Source organism: Falco rusticolus, chromosome 2, assembly GCF_015220075.1.
Source record: "Falco rusticolus isolate bFalRus1 chromosome 2, bFalRus1.pri, whole genome shotgun sequence".
In the NCBI taxonomy this organism is placed as follows: Eukaryota; Metazoa; Chordata; class Aves; order Falconiformes; family Falconidae; genus Falco; species Falco rusticolus.
Genome location: NC_051188.1, coordinates 79,146,152 through 79,167,291, shown reverse-complemented (window position 1 = coordinate 79,167,291; position 21,140 = coordinate 79,146,152). Strand labels below are relative to the sequence as shown.

Below are 21,140 nucleotides of genomic sequence, written 5' to 3'. Positions count from 1 at the left end.
TTGGCTACATTTTACTTGACATTCAGTAGCCACTTTACCTTGCAAGTACTACCTACTCGTTAGCAATCAATTATTCGTCATTGGCAAATAACATGTTTGGTGCCACATCTCGCTACAAATTCTGCATTTGAGGTTTGATTTCTTTCTATCTATCTATATTAATCTAGATATTTCTAACTATTAACACTGTATTTTTATGATGTGTTTCTAGTGGAACGTGTAGCAGATGTTGTAACTGAGGTCCCACCAGAAGAGGTGGCCCTGCCTTCAGCTGCAGAAGAGAGGATTATGGAATTGGTTTTAGGAAAGATGCCTAGCACCACAAATAGCATCAGTTCAGTGACAAAGTAAGTGTTCTGGGATGCAGAATTTCCTTTTAGGCTTAATTAAGATTATGTAGCATGAAACAGCTCTGCTCGACTTCTGGACCCACAGATGTTCTTTCTTATTACTGTAAAACTGTGTAATGCTGCTGCTGCTACAAGAGCTGCCTTTGAGTGCCACAAGGATGGCGTGTGCAGTGGAAGATGGTGCACAGATGGTGAGGTACTGGTGGTAGAATTTTGGAGCATAAACAACGAGAATTTCATTTTCTGTCATGTTACTGCTTTTGTTCAGCGTGATTCCAAAAGCCTCCTGCAGCTGCAAGGTGAAACACTACTCCTGTTAAATGTTGGTGGTAAACCAGGAAAAGACATCTTTGCTAAAAAAATTACGCTAACCACTATTACTTTTCAGTCTTTTCATCTTGTAGTTGACCAGCTTGCAGATACATGATTAATAGAAGGCCAGTCTGTTATTTAACTTGAACTTTAGACAAAATATATGAATATCTATAATGAAGAGCAAGAGAGAGTCTGAAAAACAGAGGATGTTACAGACAGTTGGTGGAAAGTGGCCTTGGGAGAAGGGATAGACACGGTAAATGTATGAAGCTGGGCATAAGAAGATAAGCTCAAGGAGAACCAAACAGAAATACTTGAACTATAACTGTCCAAATTGGCATACTAAAAGATCCACCCTCGAGCAAAAAAAGCCCCCTCCCCACAGAACATGTGCAGTGAAAAAGAACTCTGTGCCTTTAAATGGAGATGTGGCTTGTAAGAACTAGTGAGATTTAAGTGTGACTGAACATAATTGTAAACAGTTGTTCAAAGTGTATATGAAATTTTACTATGTGTTAAGAGGTGTGCCAGCTTTGTGGATTTACCACCTAGCACCCGTCTCTGCACAGACATGCAATAAATGGTATCTTGGCTCTGTGTCTGAGATTGGCTCTGTGCACACCAGGTAATGAACTCCATTTGTGAGACAGCAGTCTTAACTCATATGAATGACTTCATGTTGATTTGTGTGTGTCATACTTCCGATTTAGAGCAGTGGGGGGGGAAAGCTTCAGTATATTAGAACCTCAGGGAGACCCTTAAATATATTTGATCAATTTAGGTTCTTTAATGTCGTTTTGTCTTGATAAAACCGGCTTTTAAAATTCTTTTTGTATAATAAAGCACTTGATTTTTCAAAATTAGCTAGTAATGCTATATATTGAAGTTCTTAGCTGATACACAGCCATCAAAAATGCATTCCAGCAGGTGGTTGTGCTGGGAAATAGAACAGTACTGCTTCTTGGCACCCTGCTGCCCTCTTATCATATTCCTCCTGCATGCGACCTGCCAGGCTTTCTAAGCTGAAGTAGTGCTAATGTTTTCAGAGGATAGTCAGAACAGTTCCTTTATGTTCCTCTGAGGAGCCTGCAAAGAGAATCTCTGAGGCTGGTGGGCTGCTGCTTTTTTCCTTGTTTGTGCTGGGTGAAGATAATTTGGAGTTAGCCGCGCTCTGACATCTGCTGCTTCCAGAGGATGGCCAGGAGGGCACCTTGGCAATGAGGAAGCTCCAGGCCCCCTCCCTCCTGCCAGAAGCTGAGCATAACACTCCTTTAGCTTTAGCCAGCTGGTGGGACTCTTCCTTGCAACCTGTGGGATACCTTTCAGTCCCTGCCTTTCTTTCTCTAATCCAGTAGGTTTGCTCATCACCAAAACACCATGTCCCTCAAAAGAAGTTTAATTCTCTCCAGTAGACATGGTATACGGCGGAAGCTGATAAAACAACTTGGGGAGCATAAGCGAGTCTACCAGTGCAGTATCTGCAGTAAGATCTTCCAGAACAGCAGCAACCTCAGCAGGCACATCCGTTCTCACGGTGGGTTGCTTTTACCTCGCTTGTGTATTGATTTTGTCTCTCATTGGCTCCACCATTGAGTAAAGGAACTAGGCTATTGTTAGATACTGGGATATGCAATTTGAAGAGAGCTATTTTTTCTTTTTTTTTTAACGCTCTCTAGGAAACTCTTAGTTATGCAGAACAAAGCATGAGAAGATAATAGTTGAAAGGTGAAGTTAAGAGTATTTGGAGCTTGAATTTAGGTACATATTTTAAGCAAGGGCAAGGACGTGATGTTTTCTCCAGAATTATTCTTGCCTTTAAATATACACATATGTATCTCCCCCCCCACCTTCACAGGCACATGGGTAACATTGCTATGTAAATGTCACCCGAGTGCATTTTAGCTTGTGAGCTAAAGTTCCAGGGATCTGTGACCTACTACAAAGTACTCTGTGAAAAATAATCACTGAAAAAGGGTGGGGGAACCAAACAAAATTGTTGGAAAAGGTTAAAATCCGCTACTTGGATCTCCTGTATTACTGAAGTTTCTCATCACTAGCCTGTTTGTTTGCTGTTGCTTGTGCTTTGGTTTCCCCTGTCTTGCCTAGAGTTGATATTATCAGTCACTGACTACTTTCTTTTTATCTTGATTGATCCCCTCAGGTGACAAACTATTTAAATGTGAGGAATGCGCAAAGCTGTTCAGCCGTAAAGAGAGCTTGAAGCAGCATGTTTCATACAAGCACAGCAGGAATGAAGTGAGTGTAAATGACTAGCGGGCTCTTTCTGAGGTTAGGTGAAAATGTAGTGAGCTTCCAGGTGCTAGCTGGGAAGCTTGGGTCAATTATATTTGGGTAGATGTCTGTGTGAATAAGTGAGACAAGACTGATAGGGAGAGGTAACATCTTCTGTTAGAACAGCTGATGAATTTGCAAAGCGTGGACGTGCTTTTGAGTGTACAACTCCTTTTTGTGTCCAAATTTCCTATAGAATATTGTTTTCAGGCATCATTTACAGCAAGACAAGCTGGAGTTAGGTGGACCTGTATGATCTAGAGGTGAGATCTGACTTCAGTTTATGGTACTGTATAGGATTGTTCCAGTCTTGTTTGCTTGTTCTGTTGCATTTATCCCCACCAGACATGCGTAACTCTCTGGGTAAAGGCTGTGTCGTTAAGGGCTACACACATGTGTGTAAACCTACAGTGCTTACAGCAGCAGCACCATGTCCATTGGTGAGGGCCTTTTAGTGCTGCTGCCAATATAAATATTAAACATGCCTCTAGTGGTGCCTTATCAGAAAATATTTCTGTTGCTACTTGGCATCAAGGTCCTAAGTTCTCAGATTGCTGGCATCTGTTCTGGAGCTGAAGGATGAGTCAGATTACATCCTGCTTCTCAAAAATTGTCTCTGTGTTGGACCAGGGGTTGTCAGGAAGACTGTTAAATGCACACAGGGGCATGATCTACTTTTTTTTTTTTTAATAGAGCTCAGATATAGGAACATGGGAGGATGATATAGTGTCAGAATTTTGCATCAATGTGTATTTGAATGTCCTGTTGAAGGAAGAAAAATGGGAAAAGACAGAAAACAGCAACAAAAAAAAAGTAGTTCAGATTTACAATTTCTCTGTCAGGCGTGACTTGACTTTTTCCCCGCTTGAACATTTACTGTTTGCAATCCTCAGGTTGACAGTGAGTACAGATACAAGTGCAGCACATGTGAAAAGGCCTTTCGGATAGAAAGTGCATTGGAATTCCATAACTGCAGGACAGGTGAGAATGGCTAATTGTTCCACTTCCTCTGGCATCTCTACTCCATTTTGGGAGAACATCCACAAATCCATCTCAGCATAGAAACTGCAGAAGGGCAGTAGGAATTTGGTTTTTGTCATCATCACAACAAGCAACCTGCCCTGCTTCCCTTAAACTCTGTGATAAGTGTAACCACTAATCTGTAGAGCAACACATCCACTTATATATTGCTTTTTTTAGTATCTCCTGCTTACCTGTCTAATATCCTCAGTGGTATTTCATTTGCATGTTCACAGATACCCTGTCACCATCTCGGTTTAATTTTCTTTTTTGCAACTAAGTTTCACTTCATTTATCTGTAACAGAAGAACTGGAAAGGGGAGCAGTACTATTGATTGATTGTAGTTTTCTGGAATTACAGTTTTCTTAGGTTTTTTTTATACTTGGAATAGTTTCTCTAGATTTTTTTTTCTTAGTATCTCTACAACCTGTCCTTTCCTCCCATAGCCATCCCTTGTTGTTACTCGTATTATTTATGTTGAGTGATTTATGCTTAGAAAAGGACATGTTGGTTACTTTTATGGACCCATGACTGACATGATAACTGTCAGTCCAGAATCACCTGCGTAGTTACCCCTTACAGCACTATTCAAAGAAGGTTTTCTCAGTTCCTTTCAAGAGGGTACAGGCTGTGTGAAAACTCAGCCTTATGAAGAATGGAAACTAATGCCAAGTAACCTCGGTATTCATTTTATTCAAAGGCAGCAGCTCATTTTTGCTTTTAGACCAAAATGAGCAGCAGTTTTTGCTCTATTCTTCAAGGCATGAAACAGTTACTTCTTTGTGATTGCTGTAGCATTGGCAGATTCCATCTACAGAACCATGCCTTCATGTTCCAAGAAAAGTCTGAATACTGAATACAAAACAAATTCCCCATAGGCCTATCGTCATGTAATGGTATATTTTTGAGATTTTATACTTTCTTCTGGAGTATTCTGTACTGGCTGGTATTAGAAGCCAGTGCTGGCAGAAGTGTTCTGGTGCTTAGACACAGCTGTTCATGTTATGCTATGTTGCTGTATGTGTAGTGATTTTACCAACATTAAAAACTTGAATCAATTGTAACAGAAGCCACTCCAAGCATAATTTTAATGAATGCTAGATCACAGTGGAAGTAGCCCATGTGAGGAAGTTACAATGCTAGATTCCATGTTCAAGTTAGGATTATGTATATTTGTTGCCTTTGAAAAAAATTTTAAAGTAGAAGAAAAACTTAGCTTTTGCATTTCCCTCCTTAGTCCATACAATGATGGGTTATAGCTTAAAACTCCTCAGATCTAACAGAAGAATTACCTGTCTCACAAACATACAAAACCTGTTTTCGTCTGTAAAGAACTGCATGGTTTCTCTTGCTGACAGATGACAAGACATTCCAGTGTGAGATGTGTTTCAGATTCTTTTCTACAAACAGTAATCTTTCAAAACACAAGAAAAAACATGGGGATAAGAAGTTTGCATGTGAAATCTGCAATAAGATGTTCTACCGGAAGGATGTCATGCTAGACCATCAAAGACGACACTTGGAAGGTAAGTATGCTGCAGATCAATTACTACTCTTGAAATGGCAGTAGAGGTGGGAAGGTTAAGGAAACGATTGTGTATCATATTCTTCTGTATGCTAGCTGTCATTTTTTTTTATCAGTTACCTGATCTGGCGTAGCAAGTTTCAGCAAAATGAAGGACAAGAGTAAATGGCCTCAAGTTACACCAGGGGAGGTTTAGATTGGATATTAGGAAAAATCTCTTCACCGAAAGGGTTGTCAAGGATTGGAACAGGCTGCCCAGGGAAATGGTTGAGTCACCATCCCTGGAGGTATTTAAAAGACCTGTAGGTGTGGCATTTAGGGACATGGTTTAGTGGTGGACTTGGCAGTGCTAGGTTAATGGTTGGACTCAATGACCTTAAAGGTCTTTTGCAGCCTAAATGATCTGATGATTCTATGATTTATTTAACATAATAATAATGGATCCTGGAGGGGAGTTATCTAATTCTATGAAAAACTTTCTAGGAGGGGCACCTACCCTTTTTTTCAGCCTCATGTGATTGGATCTAGTGCTACTAATGGTCATGGGGAAGTTGTTTGGCTTATTATACAGTAGTTTAGACTAGCAGATTTTAATTAAATCTTTTTCTTTCTTTAATTCTGTTCTTTCTATTTAAAAAAACGGTACAGTAACTTGAAAATTTGAAGGCAGATAATTAACTGGCAATGTACAACTGGAAATGACTAGTGTATAAATAGTATAAATCAAATGCTGTATGATGATATCTTTCAAAATCTTAAGTATGAAGAAGAGGTTATACACTGTTCAAAATCTTAAACATATAAAGATTTTATAGGTATTCAAAGACTCTGGAAAAACCTGAGTGATGGTAGGTATCTGAAATATGTATTCTTACCTCTAGTGATATAAAATCATATAAAATCTAAATATAAAATCTATATATAATATATATATATATAGAGAGAGATATAAAATCTAGATATGAAATCAGAGGTGATTTTAAAGAAGCAGCCAGATTGTCTAACTTTGTACTGTGGACATAGCTGACTGTCACTGGCCTCTCTTGTGATTCAGACCTTTGTGTCATAAATGAGAGGACAGCTAGAGGATGAGGGGTTGAATGGCAATGGCAAGGCATCTCTTGCTTAGCTGTTACAGCACAGCAGCCCTCTTCCCTCCTGAAAGTAGCAGAGAAAGATCTGAAATTCTCATTGAGCATTAGAGATGATGCTGGGTGGTTGCCTCTCTCATTAGAGACTGCAAGGGGAAGTTTCTGGGCCAGCGATTTGACTGAAGTGCCAAGGCCTACTAGATCTGCCTGTTTCCAGGTGCTGACAATCTGTGCCTGGTTTCTGACACTTTATGATTGGTGTGCTGAACAATAAGCGATAATATTCAGTTCAGCAGACTGCTTTTATATTCTTTAGGCACCGTTTTAATTTAGAAATCATCCTTTTGTTAGCAACTAAATTCTTCATTGAGGCTTTTCCCATGATCCTAAATGATCCTCTTCTCTACAGTATTCACCTGAAAGGGCATGCAGATTGGAGTGGAAAACCATGGTTTATTTTTTTTGTTTTGTTTTTTTGATGGGGACTGTTCTGTTAAGGGGTGAGGCGTGTGAAAAGAGAAGACTTTGAGCACAACACGGAAAACATGGTGCGCTACAAAAAGGAGCCTTCGGGATGCCCTGTGTGTGGGAAGGTAGGCGCCTTTGCCAGCATGTGCCATGTGAAGCTCTGCATTGTAGCTGCAAGGATACTGCAGGGGTATGGTGTGCCTCAACCCAGCTCCTCCAAATGAGTTACCGTGGCATAACGAGTTGCCACCCATGTATTAAACCACAACAGCAGCCTACCTAAACCACAACACAGCCTGCCAAAAGGTTGAGGTAAATTACTTGCACTGAGGTATATGCCAAGTCAGATTACCTCGCAGCTTGGACAGGCATGTGGCTTGTTACCAGCAAGCCTCGCCATCCAGCCACGACGTTATTCTTTAAACTGCCCAGCTCCATTATACATCCAAGCTCACTGTGGCCATGCATGGTGGCAGCTGTCAGGACAAAGATAAGAACAAAACTACTTTTCAGGATATGTAGCACAATGTAGAGTGTAACATGGCCACTGTCTGTCAGTGAAATCTCATGGCTCATGTTATTTACAGTGAAGCTTTTCTTCTGGAATGTAAACAGTTGGAGTTGACTGTGATTCCATGGTGTAGTCATGGCACTGTTGCATTTGGGTATTTAACACTCATGAGATTAAGTTGCTGTTATCACAGGTACAAAGACTGTGAGTTTAACTAGTGATTTTATAAATGTCTAATGATTCATGGTGCAAGACATACTCAAGCAGCTCTTAAGTTGGTGTGTAGACCTTTGGTTTTGATACTTCAGATACGTTACATATCAATGAAGGTAGATTTTGTGGATGTGTCTATTTATAGATAGGTGGAACATTCATGATTCAAAAGGCATTATAAAGACTAAATATTTCTAAATCTACCCTGTGTAATTCTGCTGCAGCTTTTTTGGAAGTCCACCTCTGATGAACAGCCAATTTCAGTCAGTTCCTTGGAACTGTACACCTGTATTTTGCTGTGCCAGTAGTTTCTGGGGTAACCTGCTGGCTGGATAACAGGAGCCCCTACATGTTTGTGGTCAGAATGAATGAAACAGGACAGTAAATATGTTCTGTGCTCTCCACTGGATAGCTTGTAAAGAACTCCAGCCCTGATGGACATTATACAAAAACCATTCCTTCCTTCTTCTTTTCTTTTAGGTGTTTTCATGTAGGAGCAATATGAACAAACATCTTTTAACACATGGAGACAAGAAATACACTTGTGAAATCTGCGGACGTAAATTTTTCAGGGTGGATGTGTTGAGAGATCACATTCATGTCCATTTTAAGGTATTGTGCTAATAATTTATTAGAAAAGTTACTTGGCAGACATGTAAACGTACCAATATATTGAGACTGTTGCGGCCACGTGTTCATACTGGCAATACAACAGTGGTTATGTACTCTGCGCAGTGATGTTTCTACAGCAGCTTAACATGAGTTGTGTTCTGATTTACCCACGGCTCTGTTTCTACATCTGGATTGCTACGGCATATATGGACCAGTTTAAAGCAGGGAGAATAACTTAACAGGAAGGCTGCAGACAGATGTATTGTTCCAATTGTAGTTTGGTTGGGCTGAGGGGTTACTGTCATACTCTCTCTTTGTGGGGAAAAAAACAAGAGAACTAATTGTTCCTGCCTTTTGCATGCCAGTGACTGTGATCCTCTTGCATATGCCACTATAACTGCCTGTATATTGAGTTCTTTACCTGATTTTATCAAAATGTTCCAAATCACAAAAAAATCCCCCATTTTAATAGTGCTTAATCGGACCCAGATTATTTTGACATAACCAGGTTAACACTAAATTAATTATATGGATTGAATTGAAAGTTGTATAACTCAGTGGTGCTCATAAGGATGTTTTTATGAATAGAATACTGTACCAGTTGAATCTCTGTTTACATTGAAGTTCCTTTTATACACAGAAAAATTGTTTGGATAAGCAGTTGTTCCTTGTTTATTCATGGACAGAGGAACTTTGTTTACCTGATTGAATGAAGCAGGAGGGTATTTTAAATAAATAATGTTCCAGCAATTGTTAATTCAAGGCAGTCTGCATGGCAACAAAAGCTGACGAGGTGCTACCTTTTGAAATAGAAGTTTAATCTATTAAAACAAAATATTCTTTCCCACCTACACAGGACATAGCACTAATGGATGATCACCAGAGAGAAGAATTCATTGGTAAAATTGGAATCTCATCAGAGGAAAATGATGACAACTCTGATGAAAGTGCAGATTCTGAGCCTCACAAGTATAGCTGCAAAAGGTGCCAGGTAGCTTTAAATACTTTCAAATTAACTTTTTGGGGGGATGGGAGGAAGGAGTGGAAACGTTTATAAATCATTCAGTATTTTAAATAACATTAAGGGTTCACAAAGAGAAGGCCGGTCCACAGGTCTGCTCTCTTCCACAGTGCTTGTTACCTCTAATCTGTTGATGCTTGCCATAAGACTTTAGGTGATGTTCTGTAAGGTGAATGCTAAACACTTAAAATGAGAAATACACATACATATGCTTGCCTGTGTGGAAAGAAGCTAGCAAGCAAAACTGGAGGAAGAAACAATAACGGAACATTCACATCTTACACTACTTTTTAATTATGTGCAAGTTAAAATTATTATAGCATTTCTGAATTATACAATCCATAAACTGATTAATTTTTATGAGATCCAATGGTCCTCTAGTAGACACCCAGTTCTGGAGACTTAAGACTGCTGCTTATGTTCAGTGTGACTGCTTATTCTTGGCCTACTCTATTACTAACAGGACAACATTAGAAGTACTGATGGAACATATTTTACTCAGTTGTCAGCTGAGACCGGAAGACTTTTTAAACCTTTTGCATGGCTTTTGCCATTTTATAAAGAAGTAATGGGGAAGAATGGAGTCCTTAAGGCCCATTTGGATTCCCTTACTGGGCAAGCGTGCTGTGCTGGGTGGGTGGGATGCAAAAGCAATCAGTGAGAACAGCAAAACTGGCCAAACTGACATAGGGACAGGGGAATTTCGGTAGTTAAGCCACTGACTTAGCTGCTGGAAATCAGAGCTTCTATCACAGTCTACACTTAATGTGATAAAAGTGCTTAGCTTATCTTCATTTTAAAGACATGGATATAATAATTCAGTTGTATGTTTTATCTGTGCACTGGTTTTAAGTGCTAAGTGATTTTAAGCTTATGTCAGTGAGCGTAAGAAGATGTGGTATCACACCAGTTTACCACATTGAAAGCAACCACATGATTATTTTAACACCTGACACTTTATGGGTACATAAACTATATAAAATTGTATGCTTCCAAATGAGGGCAATTGTGCCATTTGGATTAGAAAGATCGTTTTGGAAGCTGGGATTTTAGCAGTTTTGCAGGTGTTTGTGAAGTAAATGGTTGTGTAAGGTAGCAGCTGTGGATAACGAGTGTTAGCTGTGATGAGATGGGGGGGCTCTTTGTGGCTGAAAATATCTTTCATGCATTCCTAAGGGAGAACAACATACAAATGAGTCATAGTGAACATACCTCTTCTGAGCTCTTAAGAATCTTTCTCTTTTTTTCTCATCCCAAAGCACACCTTCACCAAGCTGTGCAATGCTGTCAGAAATACCCCGGCTACTCCCAAAATTGGAGCAAAAGATGATGTCATTAGGGCACTTTGCCTGATATGTTGGAGTATATATGTGTATGCAGGGTTACTTAGTCCAGGGAACTGAGTCATGGAGCACCTGTCTGTTGTAGTTGTAGCAGTTCCAGGAGCTGAGCTAGAATCACTGCCCTGCAATGCCTAGAAATACCAACTCTTCTGGAGAAAATGCCAAAGTTTACTATGCAGACTAGAGCTTACCATGCCCCTAGAGCCCAAAAGACTTTTTTTCCTTCTATGGCATCCTTGCTTTGGCAGCTAGTGGAGGTTAGATGTGGCCCTCTTCAAGGCTGTTCTTCAGTGCACAAATAATTGGAGGTCCTCTGCTTGTCCAGTGTAAGAAGCAGAGATACCATCTCAAGCTAGTTTTCCAAATGGTGTCCTGTAGTAATGTGTTTGTAATGGCCAAAGAGGTTCAAGCCTAAATCCGGCTTTCACAGATTTTTTCACCTAGGGATACACAGGATATTTATGTCTACTAGCTCTGACTAGATCCCAGTGATGTGTTACTAGACTGTTACTGTTCCCAAGGACTTTTTCCCCTTTGATTCACTATTGGTTCTTTCCACAGTTGACTTTTGGCAGAGGAAAGGAGTACCTGAAGCACATAATGGACGTGCACAAGGAGAAAGGCTATGGCTGTAGTATTTGTAACCGACGTTTTGCCTTGAAGGCAACTTACCATGCACACATGGTCATTCATCGGGAGAACCTGCCTGATCCTAACGTGCAGAAGTAAGATGATGTGTTGGACTGACAGCAGGAGCTATCTTTCTGAAGTTACAGTGGCTCTGCCACCTGAATTGGGCTGTACTAAAATATCTGAAACTGTATAATAGGCGTTAAAATGTTTATTAAAAGCTAGAGATGTATACCACTAATGAATCACTTCACACGGAGATTAGTCAACAGCCTCCCAGTTTGGGCTTTGTAAAGTATAAATCTATGATTTTGGTAAATATTTTTACAAACTATGAATTGAGAATATAGGAATGCCAGACTGCTCCAAGCTTGCAGTGAACTTACAGGTTTCTTAAGGCTAATTTAAAAAATGCATTTGTGTTTCAAGGAACTTCTGTAGTAATTATTATTACCACATGAAATACAGTTACTGATAGAGATGCCTGAAAAACACCTCTGTCTCAAGAAATGAGTCACAGTTTTTGTTCTTCTTGGTTCCAGGTACATCCATCCATGTGAAATCTGTGGAAGGATTTTTAACAGTATAGGAAATCTGGAAAGACATAAGCTTATACATACAGGTAAAAATGTTGTATTTCTTTATTATTATCAATACTAAGAAGACATTTCTGTTGCCAGTGCCTGCCTTATTTTTTTTCAGGAGGAAATAAGTTGTGAGTTTTTACTATAGGTTACAATGAGATAAATGTTACATTTATGCTTTTAGGGTAGACCGGTTTTCTAAAGCAGGAGGTATTAATGAGGGTATTTCATCTAGGCACACAATCCAGATTCCTAGTTAATATGATGCAGGATTCACCAGCTAAAAATCCTAATTCTGTATTCTGTTCTCCCCAAATTCTTACCCGTGCCATCTTCTCACCATTACACAGGCTGAAAACTGCTATCGCAAAATCATTTTTAACAGCTCATTATTATTTCACGCTATTCAGTATTTTCCTGCCTCAGGCTTTATCTTTTTTTTTTTTTTTTTTTCCCAGATCTCACACAAAAAGCCAGCTTTTCTGTCTCTCCAAAGTCTTCTAATTTAGTTTGGGCTACAATATGCATGAAAGATGTGGTTGACAACACAGGTTGCCCTCTTATTCACCAGTTTAGTCAGTTTTTAGGAGATGCACATTTTTCATTAACATCTTTTTTTTATGTTGTCTTTTAAATTTACTTTTAAGGTGTAAAAAGTCATGCTTGTGAGCAATGTGGCAAATCATTTGCTAGAAAAGACATGTTAAAAGAACATATGCGAGTCCATGATAATATCCGAGAATACTTGTGTGCAGAGTGTGGCAAAGGTATGTCTAATGCCTTGTTTTCCATTAATTGTGATACTGAATAACAGGTGAATATCTGAATTGAAACTACTGCCATTCTTAGGATATTGGGAAGGTCCTCAGAGTGATGTAAATCCTGCATTTTTGAGAGGTAGAAACTGTATTAATCAGGAGTCTTATGGTTACATAAACTACCCCTAATTTTATGCAATTTAAGTTTCATGGCCTGTAAGACAAAACTGATTTTAATAAAATTTGCCTCTGTCAGACTGAGGATTGCTTGCCTGACCAAGTTCCAAGGCATTTGCAGCACAAAAATGAATACAAGTTAATTTTGGCATTCTAGGCTGTTTTTAGGCTTAAGAAATAGAGTAATTTCTCTCTGTAAGAGCCTTAAGAGTTAAAGTTGCTTTGACTTTCTGAATTGTTCATGTTATAACTTGAACAAATCTGCACTGGTATTTTAGTGGAGGGCAGTAACTCTGAGATGTCTAATGATGTTTTGCCTTTGCTTGTCCCTGCTGTTTTGCTTCTTCATCAGTGGTTACTCTGATGTTTTCCAGAGCTTTTTCTTGGAATTAAAATAATAATAATGATAACATGCACTGCTGCCTAAACAATTAAAAATATGCAATTGTGGACATGCAGCAAATATAATCTTAGAGCTTATGGCTAACAACACGGTCATCCTGAGTTCTTCTCTGAAGGTGGGAACAATGGACTAATTGTCATGCTGTACCTTTTGTCTCACAGGAATGAAGACAAAACATGCACTTCGTCACCACATGAAACTTCATAAAGGGATTAAAGAATATGAATGCAAGGAATGTCACCGAAAATTTGCACAGAAAGTGAACATGCTGAAGCATTACAAAAGACATACGGGTAAGGTCTCTAAAGATGTACAAAAGTTGCACTGATTCAGTTAAATGTTTCCTGAGAGAACTCTTATGTAGAGCAATCAGAGGGTATGAGGAACACTAATAAAAATATATATATTCTGCTTTTTGAAAAATGAGATTTAGTCCTCTCACCAGCCAAAATCACCTGTTATAAAGTTTATATATTTAGATTACCTGGTTTCGTGTTTTGCTTTTCTAAGAGAGGTTGTTTTGGTCTAGGATAGGTCTAGAGCATTGGTTTTGTTTTAAGTTAGTCTTCAGTTTCTCATTTTCCAAAACAAAACTCTACCTTCCACATCAGTTTCTCTTGGATTCATTTTCTGCCAGATATAGTGGCATGGCTTAGTTAAAAATAGTTGGTGAAGCTGGGCTTCTACTTTTTGTAGATAAAATCTACTTTTTGTAGATTTGGCTGTGATATTTTAATATTTTTTTTTAGTAATATGAGACTCTGAATTGTCCCAGATGCTTAGATTGTTTTCACTCTGATGCTGCCTGTGCTTTTCATGCAGGAATCAAAGATTTCATGTGTGAGCTGTGTGGCAAGACGTTTAGTGAGAGAAATACAATGGAGACTCATAAGTTGATTCATACAGGTAAATCCTCTAAAAAACAGTATCCAAAGACAATATTTTAGTTTTGTTCCTGGGCTTGCTTTAGTCTTGCTAGTCCTGGAACTAGTGTTACACATCATGTTACCAATATAAAATTGTTCCTCTTGTTGATATGCCGACAGTATGATACTCATCTTTGGGGGCTGTTGCTAACAGCGTTTCCTTCCATCTGCCACCAGTAGGAAAACAGTGGACATGTTCAGTCTGTGATAAGAAGTATGTCACTGATTACATGCTACAGAAGCACATCCAGCTCACTCATGATAAGGTGGAAGCCCAGAGCTGTCAGTTGTGTGGGACAAAGGTTTCTACCAGAGCATCTATGAGTCGACACATGAGGCGTAAACATCCAGAGGTGAGTGAGTTTGGCAGGTAGACTGTGGGGTGGTTGGTTTTTTTCTTTTTGTGTGTGGTGTTGGTTAGTTCATGGCTTTGAAAGGAATTACTTTTTCTCCCTCCCTCTCTCTCTCTCTCTCTCTTTTTTTTTCTGTTCTTCTGGGGCCAATTTTAGGTAGTGTCTGTTAAACATGCACTTAACTGAATCAGCCTTTCATTATGTTAAGATTCAGTAGTAAACATATCTGATTGTCAGTCTCGAAAAATGAAATTCTTCTGATTATTTAAGTCCTTTTTCTTTTTCTGCCTCAGCTTAAATGTTATTTTTTTCATGTTTTGTCTTCATCCATTAATGAGTATAATTGATTCTTTTTTCCCTATTGTGTTCTCTGTATTCAGAAGTGATCTGAAAGAAATGGTGAATAGAGAGGTGATGGCAGCGTCTGCTGATGATACAAAATTATTCTTAGTATTAAAGATGAATGCTGACTGCAGAGAATCTGGATTAGAGCGATGTTTTGTCTGACCCCAGTGGGGGTTTTTCTGTGTTCTAAATTTCTGAATAGCTATTGTGTTTCTCCTAAGCATTTTTTGTTTAGGTTGACCAAGGCTTTTCTGTTCCCTTTCAGGCTTTTTTGCCCCACCCCTACCAATTTATCATTAGTATTGCTTTCCATGAACGTTTTTTTATCATGATGACTGGGAAGGAAGTCAACAAAAAGCTTTGTTTATTGATCTTTGGATTAAAAATACAGCTGCATATCTGCAGTCCAGAGGGCAATTTGTTCTTTGATAATCTGAGATGTATAGATTCAGCTGAAAATAATGGAGTAAGACACAGTTGATAAGTTTATAAACAGAAACGCGAAAATAATAAGTTTTTTTCAAACACACTGTTTGTTTTCTATAGAAGTCATCACTTCCCAGAGGGTTGTATTCTGTCTAGAATATGAAAATAGTCTTCTGTTGTTGTCTTTAAACTTTGCTGGTTTTCAGCAAGAAGGAAAAGATTATAGGTGAAAAGGTTATTTTAAAAAAAGCCATAGTTAAATTGCTTGTGTTAAATGATATGTGTAAAATGTTAGATTACATCGTTTTTGCTTTGTGACAGGATTTATTAGGACAATGCTGTCTTGTTTGACTGTGGTATGCAGTGGTGCAGTTCACCAGCTGAGTGCAGTTCACTCTTTGCCTACAGATTCTTTCGGTGAGGATTGACGATTTAGAGCAGCTGCCAGAGACGACGACCATTGATGCCTCCTCAATTGGGATTGTTCAGGTAAATTCATCATTGCAGAATTCTGGTGGCAGCTAGGTTCCAGGCCTACTGGACGGTGAGGTGGGGACATCACTTTTTGGGTACATAATGTAAGGTGGGCGTAGGCTGATGGGAAGGAATGTGCTTTTTTAGAGAGTCAGCTCCAGCTTAACATGTATGAGCAGATGCAAGCTGTTGATCTGTTTTTTTGTATAGCACAGATGCTGGTGAAACAGAGGTAATTACAGGGTGAGGTCTCATTCCTCACCTAATTTTTTTTGTTTTTTTGCTAAAGTGTGTTTCTTCACTTGAGAATTGACAGTAAACCAACTTCAGGTGATAGTCTCTTACTTGGAACTTCACTAAGCAAAATGACTTGATGTTTTGTTTGGAAATGTGTTGCTCCAGCCGGAATTAGCCTTGGAACAAGGAGAATTACCAGAAGGGAAACAGCATATGAAAGCTCCTAAACGTGGCCAGAAACGAAAACAAAAGTCAGGTGAGGAGGAGGAAACTCAAGTGCCTGAGGACCCTGCCTTCAGTGAATACACAGAGAAGGAAGGTGACTTCACAGGGAATGTTGGAGATGAGACTAACTCAGCTGTACAGAGCATCCAGCAGGTGAGCTCCAGTAGCAGGGTGATGGGTAGCAGGCACTGCTTAGAGGAATAACCCTTCTTTTTTCCTAATAACAGACACAAAAGAGTGATCAGAACATTTAGAGCTAATTTGATCAATTGTGGCAATAAGAAGATGAATAGGGACTAAAAAAAGAAGTTGGTCCAGTAAGCTCCTCATGTTTATTTTCATTTATTTTGGCATTACCATCTCCTTGTTTGCCAGATACCACTAACCAGCAGAAGCTGTGACTAGAAGTGCAAAAGACAATTCAGCTGCATGTTTTGAATGTTGCATATGCCTCTCCCATTACATTCTGTATGTGGAAGTTGTTATATTCCAAGCTTTCTGTGTTCCCCTCTGTGTGTGTGACTTCTCTTGCTGGCAGTAGCAACGTGTGAGCCCATCAGCACTTGGGTGATCTTTCTTGATGCTTGATACTTCGTAGTCAGCTGCAAGATGTAAGGTTGAGGTTACCTTTCTGTTTTTCCTCAGGTGGTGGTGACCCTTGGCGACCCAAATGTCACAGCCCCTTCCAGTTCCGTTGGGCTGACAAATATCACTGTTACCCCCATTACAACAGCAGCTGGAACCCAATTCACAAACCTCCAGCCAGTGGCTGTGGGCCATCTGACTGCACCTGAACGTCAGTTACAGCTGGACAACTCAATTCTCACCGTCACGTTTGACACTGTCAGTGGTTCTGCCATGCTGCACAACCGCCAAAATGACATTCAGATCCAGCCGCAGCCAGAGGCAGCCAATCCTCAGTCTGTGGCCCATTTTATAAACCTGACCACCTTGGTGAACTCCATTGCTCCTCTAGGGAACCAGATAACAGAACAGCATCCTCTGACATGGAGGTCAGTGCCTCAGACTGATGTCTTGCAGCCCCAGGCACAGCCAACGCCACAGCAGTCAGGACAGCAACAGGTTCAAACAGAGCAACAACAACAGATGTATAGCTACTAATTTATACTTCAAAAAGTTTTGAAATGGACAGTACTTAGAGACAAAACCACACAGATGTTTGGAAAATTTCTAATAGGATTGTTTGCTGGATACCAAACAGAGATGGGAAAATGTTTATATAAAGAAATGTAAGCTAAAATTGGCATAGCACCCTGCAACACCCTAATCTTGAGATTCTTGTGCTGTCTCCAGATCTTGCACTGTCTTTAAAAAAAAAAAAAAAAAAAGGGAAAAAAATCTCACCATAAATTTAGCACCCCTTTGCACTGTGTATTTTGTGCAGTAAGATTGAGATTTGACAGGAGCATCATAATTTTAACCAAAGCAGGGAAATCCTAAATATTACAGCACCGGTGATTTACAAAACCCTTTCAACCGTACCATGTCACTTCTTTCAAGTCTGGAAATTACATATAAAGACCTTGTTCACAGCGAGGTGGAATGCACCTGTGGTCAGCTGGTAGAGACTGAAATGTAAAGGCACAAATGGGCAAAAAGATAATTGTCTTGGGTTTTATCTTCTTTAGGTCTTGTATCTAACAACATTGGTAAAGTAGGTGGAGGTTGGGGCTTTGGGGTGGGGATGTGTGTGGTGTGGAAGAAAACACACCAATTTCACAAACTATTTCCATTTTAGTCATGGGAAAAACCCTGTACCCATAACACAGTGTTAGTGCTACTTGAATCAGCTGGTCTAATGCTAAAGCAACTTTTATGGTCTTCTAGTCAAGTTTGAATCAAACCAGTTATGAACTGAAAAAAAGAATGTGATACAGTTTTATGTAATTTTTCAAAACTGCTCTTTCAATCTTGCTTTTAGCTATTAGGCCTGAAGAGCAATCAGTCCCCTTTGATCAAGTTCAGGATGTGAATTTTTTTCAATTAGTCTTCTTTCATCGTGTAATAAACATTTGAGAAAGCATTCTTTTTATTTATATATATATACATATATATGCATATATATATATATAGCCTTTGTACTTTACTGTGTGTTCCTGGTGAGTATTTGTGCAAAAAACACTGTTATCAATATGATTTATTAATTTTTTCACCCCCATATTTCCCTTTCTCACAGGAATAACATATGGAATAACATTCCTTCAGTTCCCAAAATTTCCAAAATTCATAGCCACACACAAGGTTGTGTGAAGTGCAAGAAAAAAGAATGTTTGAAGCATATTCTGCCACACGGAGGCAGTATGCCCTAGTGTATAATGGGCAAGGTTTGCATGACTGTTGGGAATATAAATAGTGGGTCGGGTCGAATACATCATTGCTGATACTATGCTTTCATTCCATTCTCCATACATTGATGTGCAGTCTAGACTTTTGCACGTCACGAAGATAGTATCATTCCCACAGAGGAAAGCAGCTGATATAAAAAAAGAATAAACTATAAAAAATGTTGCTGCCTGGAATCTTGAAAGGGAAATCTGTCCTTCCAGCTGCGGCTGAAGAGCAAGGTCCTTTGGGGCAGCAGACTGAGCCACAGAACCGTGCTGAAGGTTTTTGCTGAGGATAAAGCAGCTGCTGTGTTTGACAGTGAAGATAGATTGATGGTTGTCAAAATCCTGCTTGTGCCTATGGTATTTATGAATATGTTCTGTATTAGCAAAAATATGAGTAGGAACGAGTTCAGCTTTGAAAGTCTTTATTAACATGGACTACTTGACCCCTAAAGGATGCCTTATAATCTCTACAACAAATTTCTCCAAAGTATAAATGTCTGGATATTAAAGTTAACCTCCAATGGTTTTCTTGGTCCCATAGCAGTGTCTACAGGCTCACTGTGCTAGGCTCTCTGTAAAGCTGGGTTGCAACAGGACCTGTATAGGCCAGGGGCTTCTGGTGACGTATTTTTTATGTCAGAGGAGAACTACTTTTCTGTAAATGTCAACAAGCCTGTAAAATGTCTGCATGAGAGGCACCTATATTAGATGGGACAATAATGTATATCAGAAAGAGAAAATATCTCACCAGTGTGGGAAAGAGAATTTGTCATTCCCTAGCTCCTTCTGTCTTCCTCAGATCCTTTTCACACAATACTGTGAGATTCTGTAATTTTCTCAGCCTCCCAATATCCTGAGAAATAGTTTTATGCCACTCATCACCTGGATTATTTCACCACTGGGCTGAGAAACAGTTAAGTTTCTTCTCAGCTGCCCTGTCTGCAAATGCTTCCCCTTCACACCAAACCCACAGGTAAAGAGGAAGCTAGGTTTGATTTATGAAATACACTGTTTATGTACCTGAAAGTACTTGAACTCCACTCACCCACCCACCCACCCCCAGTGCTTGGTGCCTAATTAGTAAAGGTATGTTATCTTTCGGCAGGGCACTTTGGAGAGGGGAAAAAAAAAAACGGCAGGGAGAGGAAAACAGAGAGGTCCCTAGGTCAATTTGTTATAGTAAATAGAAAATGGCTAACATCTAAAAAAATACTTTTTAAAATATATATATATATATGTACACACACATATGGAGGGTTACAGTGCTATGTATAGTTTCTACAAGATGAGGGTTTTGTTTAGACATGTAAATGGCGATTAAGCTTTTAAGTGGGGAGGAAGAGGGGTTTTGCCTTAGCTGCAGAGGGAATACATCTGTTCTACATTGACCCTACTGATAGTAGCTTTCATGATGCATCAGATCAACCTCAGCCATTTTAACATGTAAATGCCTATTTAATAAGAATTGCACATGGTGGTAATCAACCATTATAGAGACCTCTCTGACTTCACAAAATCTCTTTATCATAATGTGATCTTCAGGTATACTGTATTGTTACGTTGACTAGCATCCCTCCCACTCTAACTGGTCTACATAATCCCATCCAGGCAAGTCCAGCATCTTGCCTTTCTGGTAATGATTGATTCTAGCTGATTTAAAAAGGAATGATCACACAATAAATGCTTGCGTATCGGTGGTCACATAGAAAAGAAACATCTTTTTTCAGTCTCTGTATCCCCAAAATCAGAATTGTGGAACAGCCCAGGTTGGAAGGGAGCTCAAAAAATCATCTGGTCCAGCCTTTTTTGGGAAAGGGAGCCTAGAGGAGGTTATCTAGCACCCTGTCCAACTGCATCTTAAAACCCACCAGTGACAGGGACTCTACCATGTCCCTGGGAAAGTTCGTTCAGTGGATGATTTACAGTTCTTACTGTAAAAATTATCTTAAGTAATACTCTGTTTCAGGAGGGAAAAAATATAACCACTGGAAGGGCTTTGACTAGGCCAGGCAACAGAAAGTTCTCTAAAAGCTATTCTTCCCAGAGCCCTCCCAGAAATGATCTTGACTTTCTCTGCAACCATTGCTATGATACCACATCATCTCTCAGCATGATCTTAGTATTATTATTGCTGTTCTTAACATCCCTATGAGGACACAACTGTATCTTGGGTGTACTGCAGCATGAAAAATTTTGAAGCAAATTATTTTGTTTCAAACAAATTACTTTGTTTGGAGATGTTGGAAATTGATGCCTTTTCAGACAGAGCTTACCTTGGACAAGTAGTGACTGCCAGCTGCTCTCCCAGCTAAGCCTTTTTCAGATGAATACCAAAGTTATACTGATGCCATTTCAAACTGCACAAGAAATAAAAACAATGTAAGGGATGTGCAATCTAAATTTCGTTTGCCAATTTGTTACTATATAGGATGTGAAGGTTATTGTTTTCAGCCATGTGTTGGAGATTTTGCATAACAACTGTTCAGTAA

The 21,140-nt window shown here is 39.3% G+C and overlaps 1 protein-coding gene across 7 annotated transcripts in view; it reads left to right on the top strand.

Annotated features, from left to right (window-relative positions):
• The window catches only part of PRDM15 (PR/SET domain 15), a 36,411-nt gene extending 17,235 nt beyond the window's left edge, over positions 1–19,176 (top strand). For 3 of the 7 annotated variants that reach the window (XM_037376585.1, XM_037376584.1, XM_037376589.1), the window contains 17 exons: positions 212–347; positions 2,018–2,199; positions 2,827–2,921; positions 3,851–3,938; positions 5,337–5,504; positions 7,093–7,187; positions 8,267–8,398; positions 9,255–9,389; positions 11,324–11,487; positions 11,935–12,014; positions 12,624–12,743; positions 13,476–13,607; positions 14,137–14,220; positions 14,418–14,593; positions 15,773–15,853; positions 16,241–16,453; positions 16,946–17,422. In XM_037376585.1, coding sequence (XP_037232482.1) covers positions 212–347; positions 2,018–2,199; positions 2,827–2,921; positions 3,851–3,938; positions 5,337–5,504; positions 7,093–7,187; positions 8,267–8,398; positions 9,255–9,389; positions 11,324–11,487; positions 11,935–12,014; positions 12,624–12,743; positions 13,476–13,607; positions 14,137–14,220; positions 14,418–14,593; positions 15,773–15,853; positions 16,241–16,453; positions 16,946–17,422 — 2,558 coding nt within the window. Of the gene's footprint in view, positions 1–211; positions 348–2,017; positions 2,200–2,826; positions 2,922–3,850; positions 3,939–5,336; positions 5,505–7,092; positions 7,188–8,266; positions 8,399–9,254; positions 9,390–11,323; positions 11,488–11,934; positions 12,015–12,623; positions 12,744–13,475; positions 13,608–14,136; positions 14,221–14,417; positions 14,594–15,772; positions 15,854–16,240; positions 16,454–16,945 lie in introns of all 7 variants that reach the window. The other 4 variants (XM_037376587.1, XM_037376583.1, XM_037376588.1 and 1 more) reach the window with 4 other exon arrangements.
• The last annotated feature ends 1,964 nt before the right edge of the window (positions 19,177–21,140 follow it).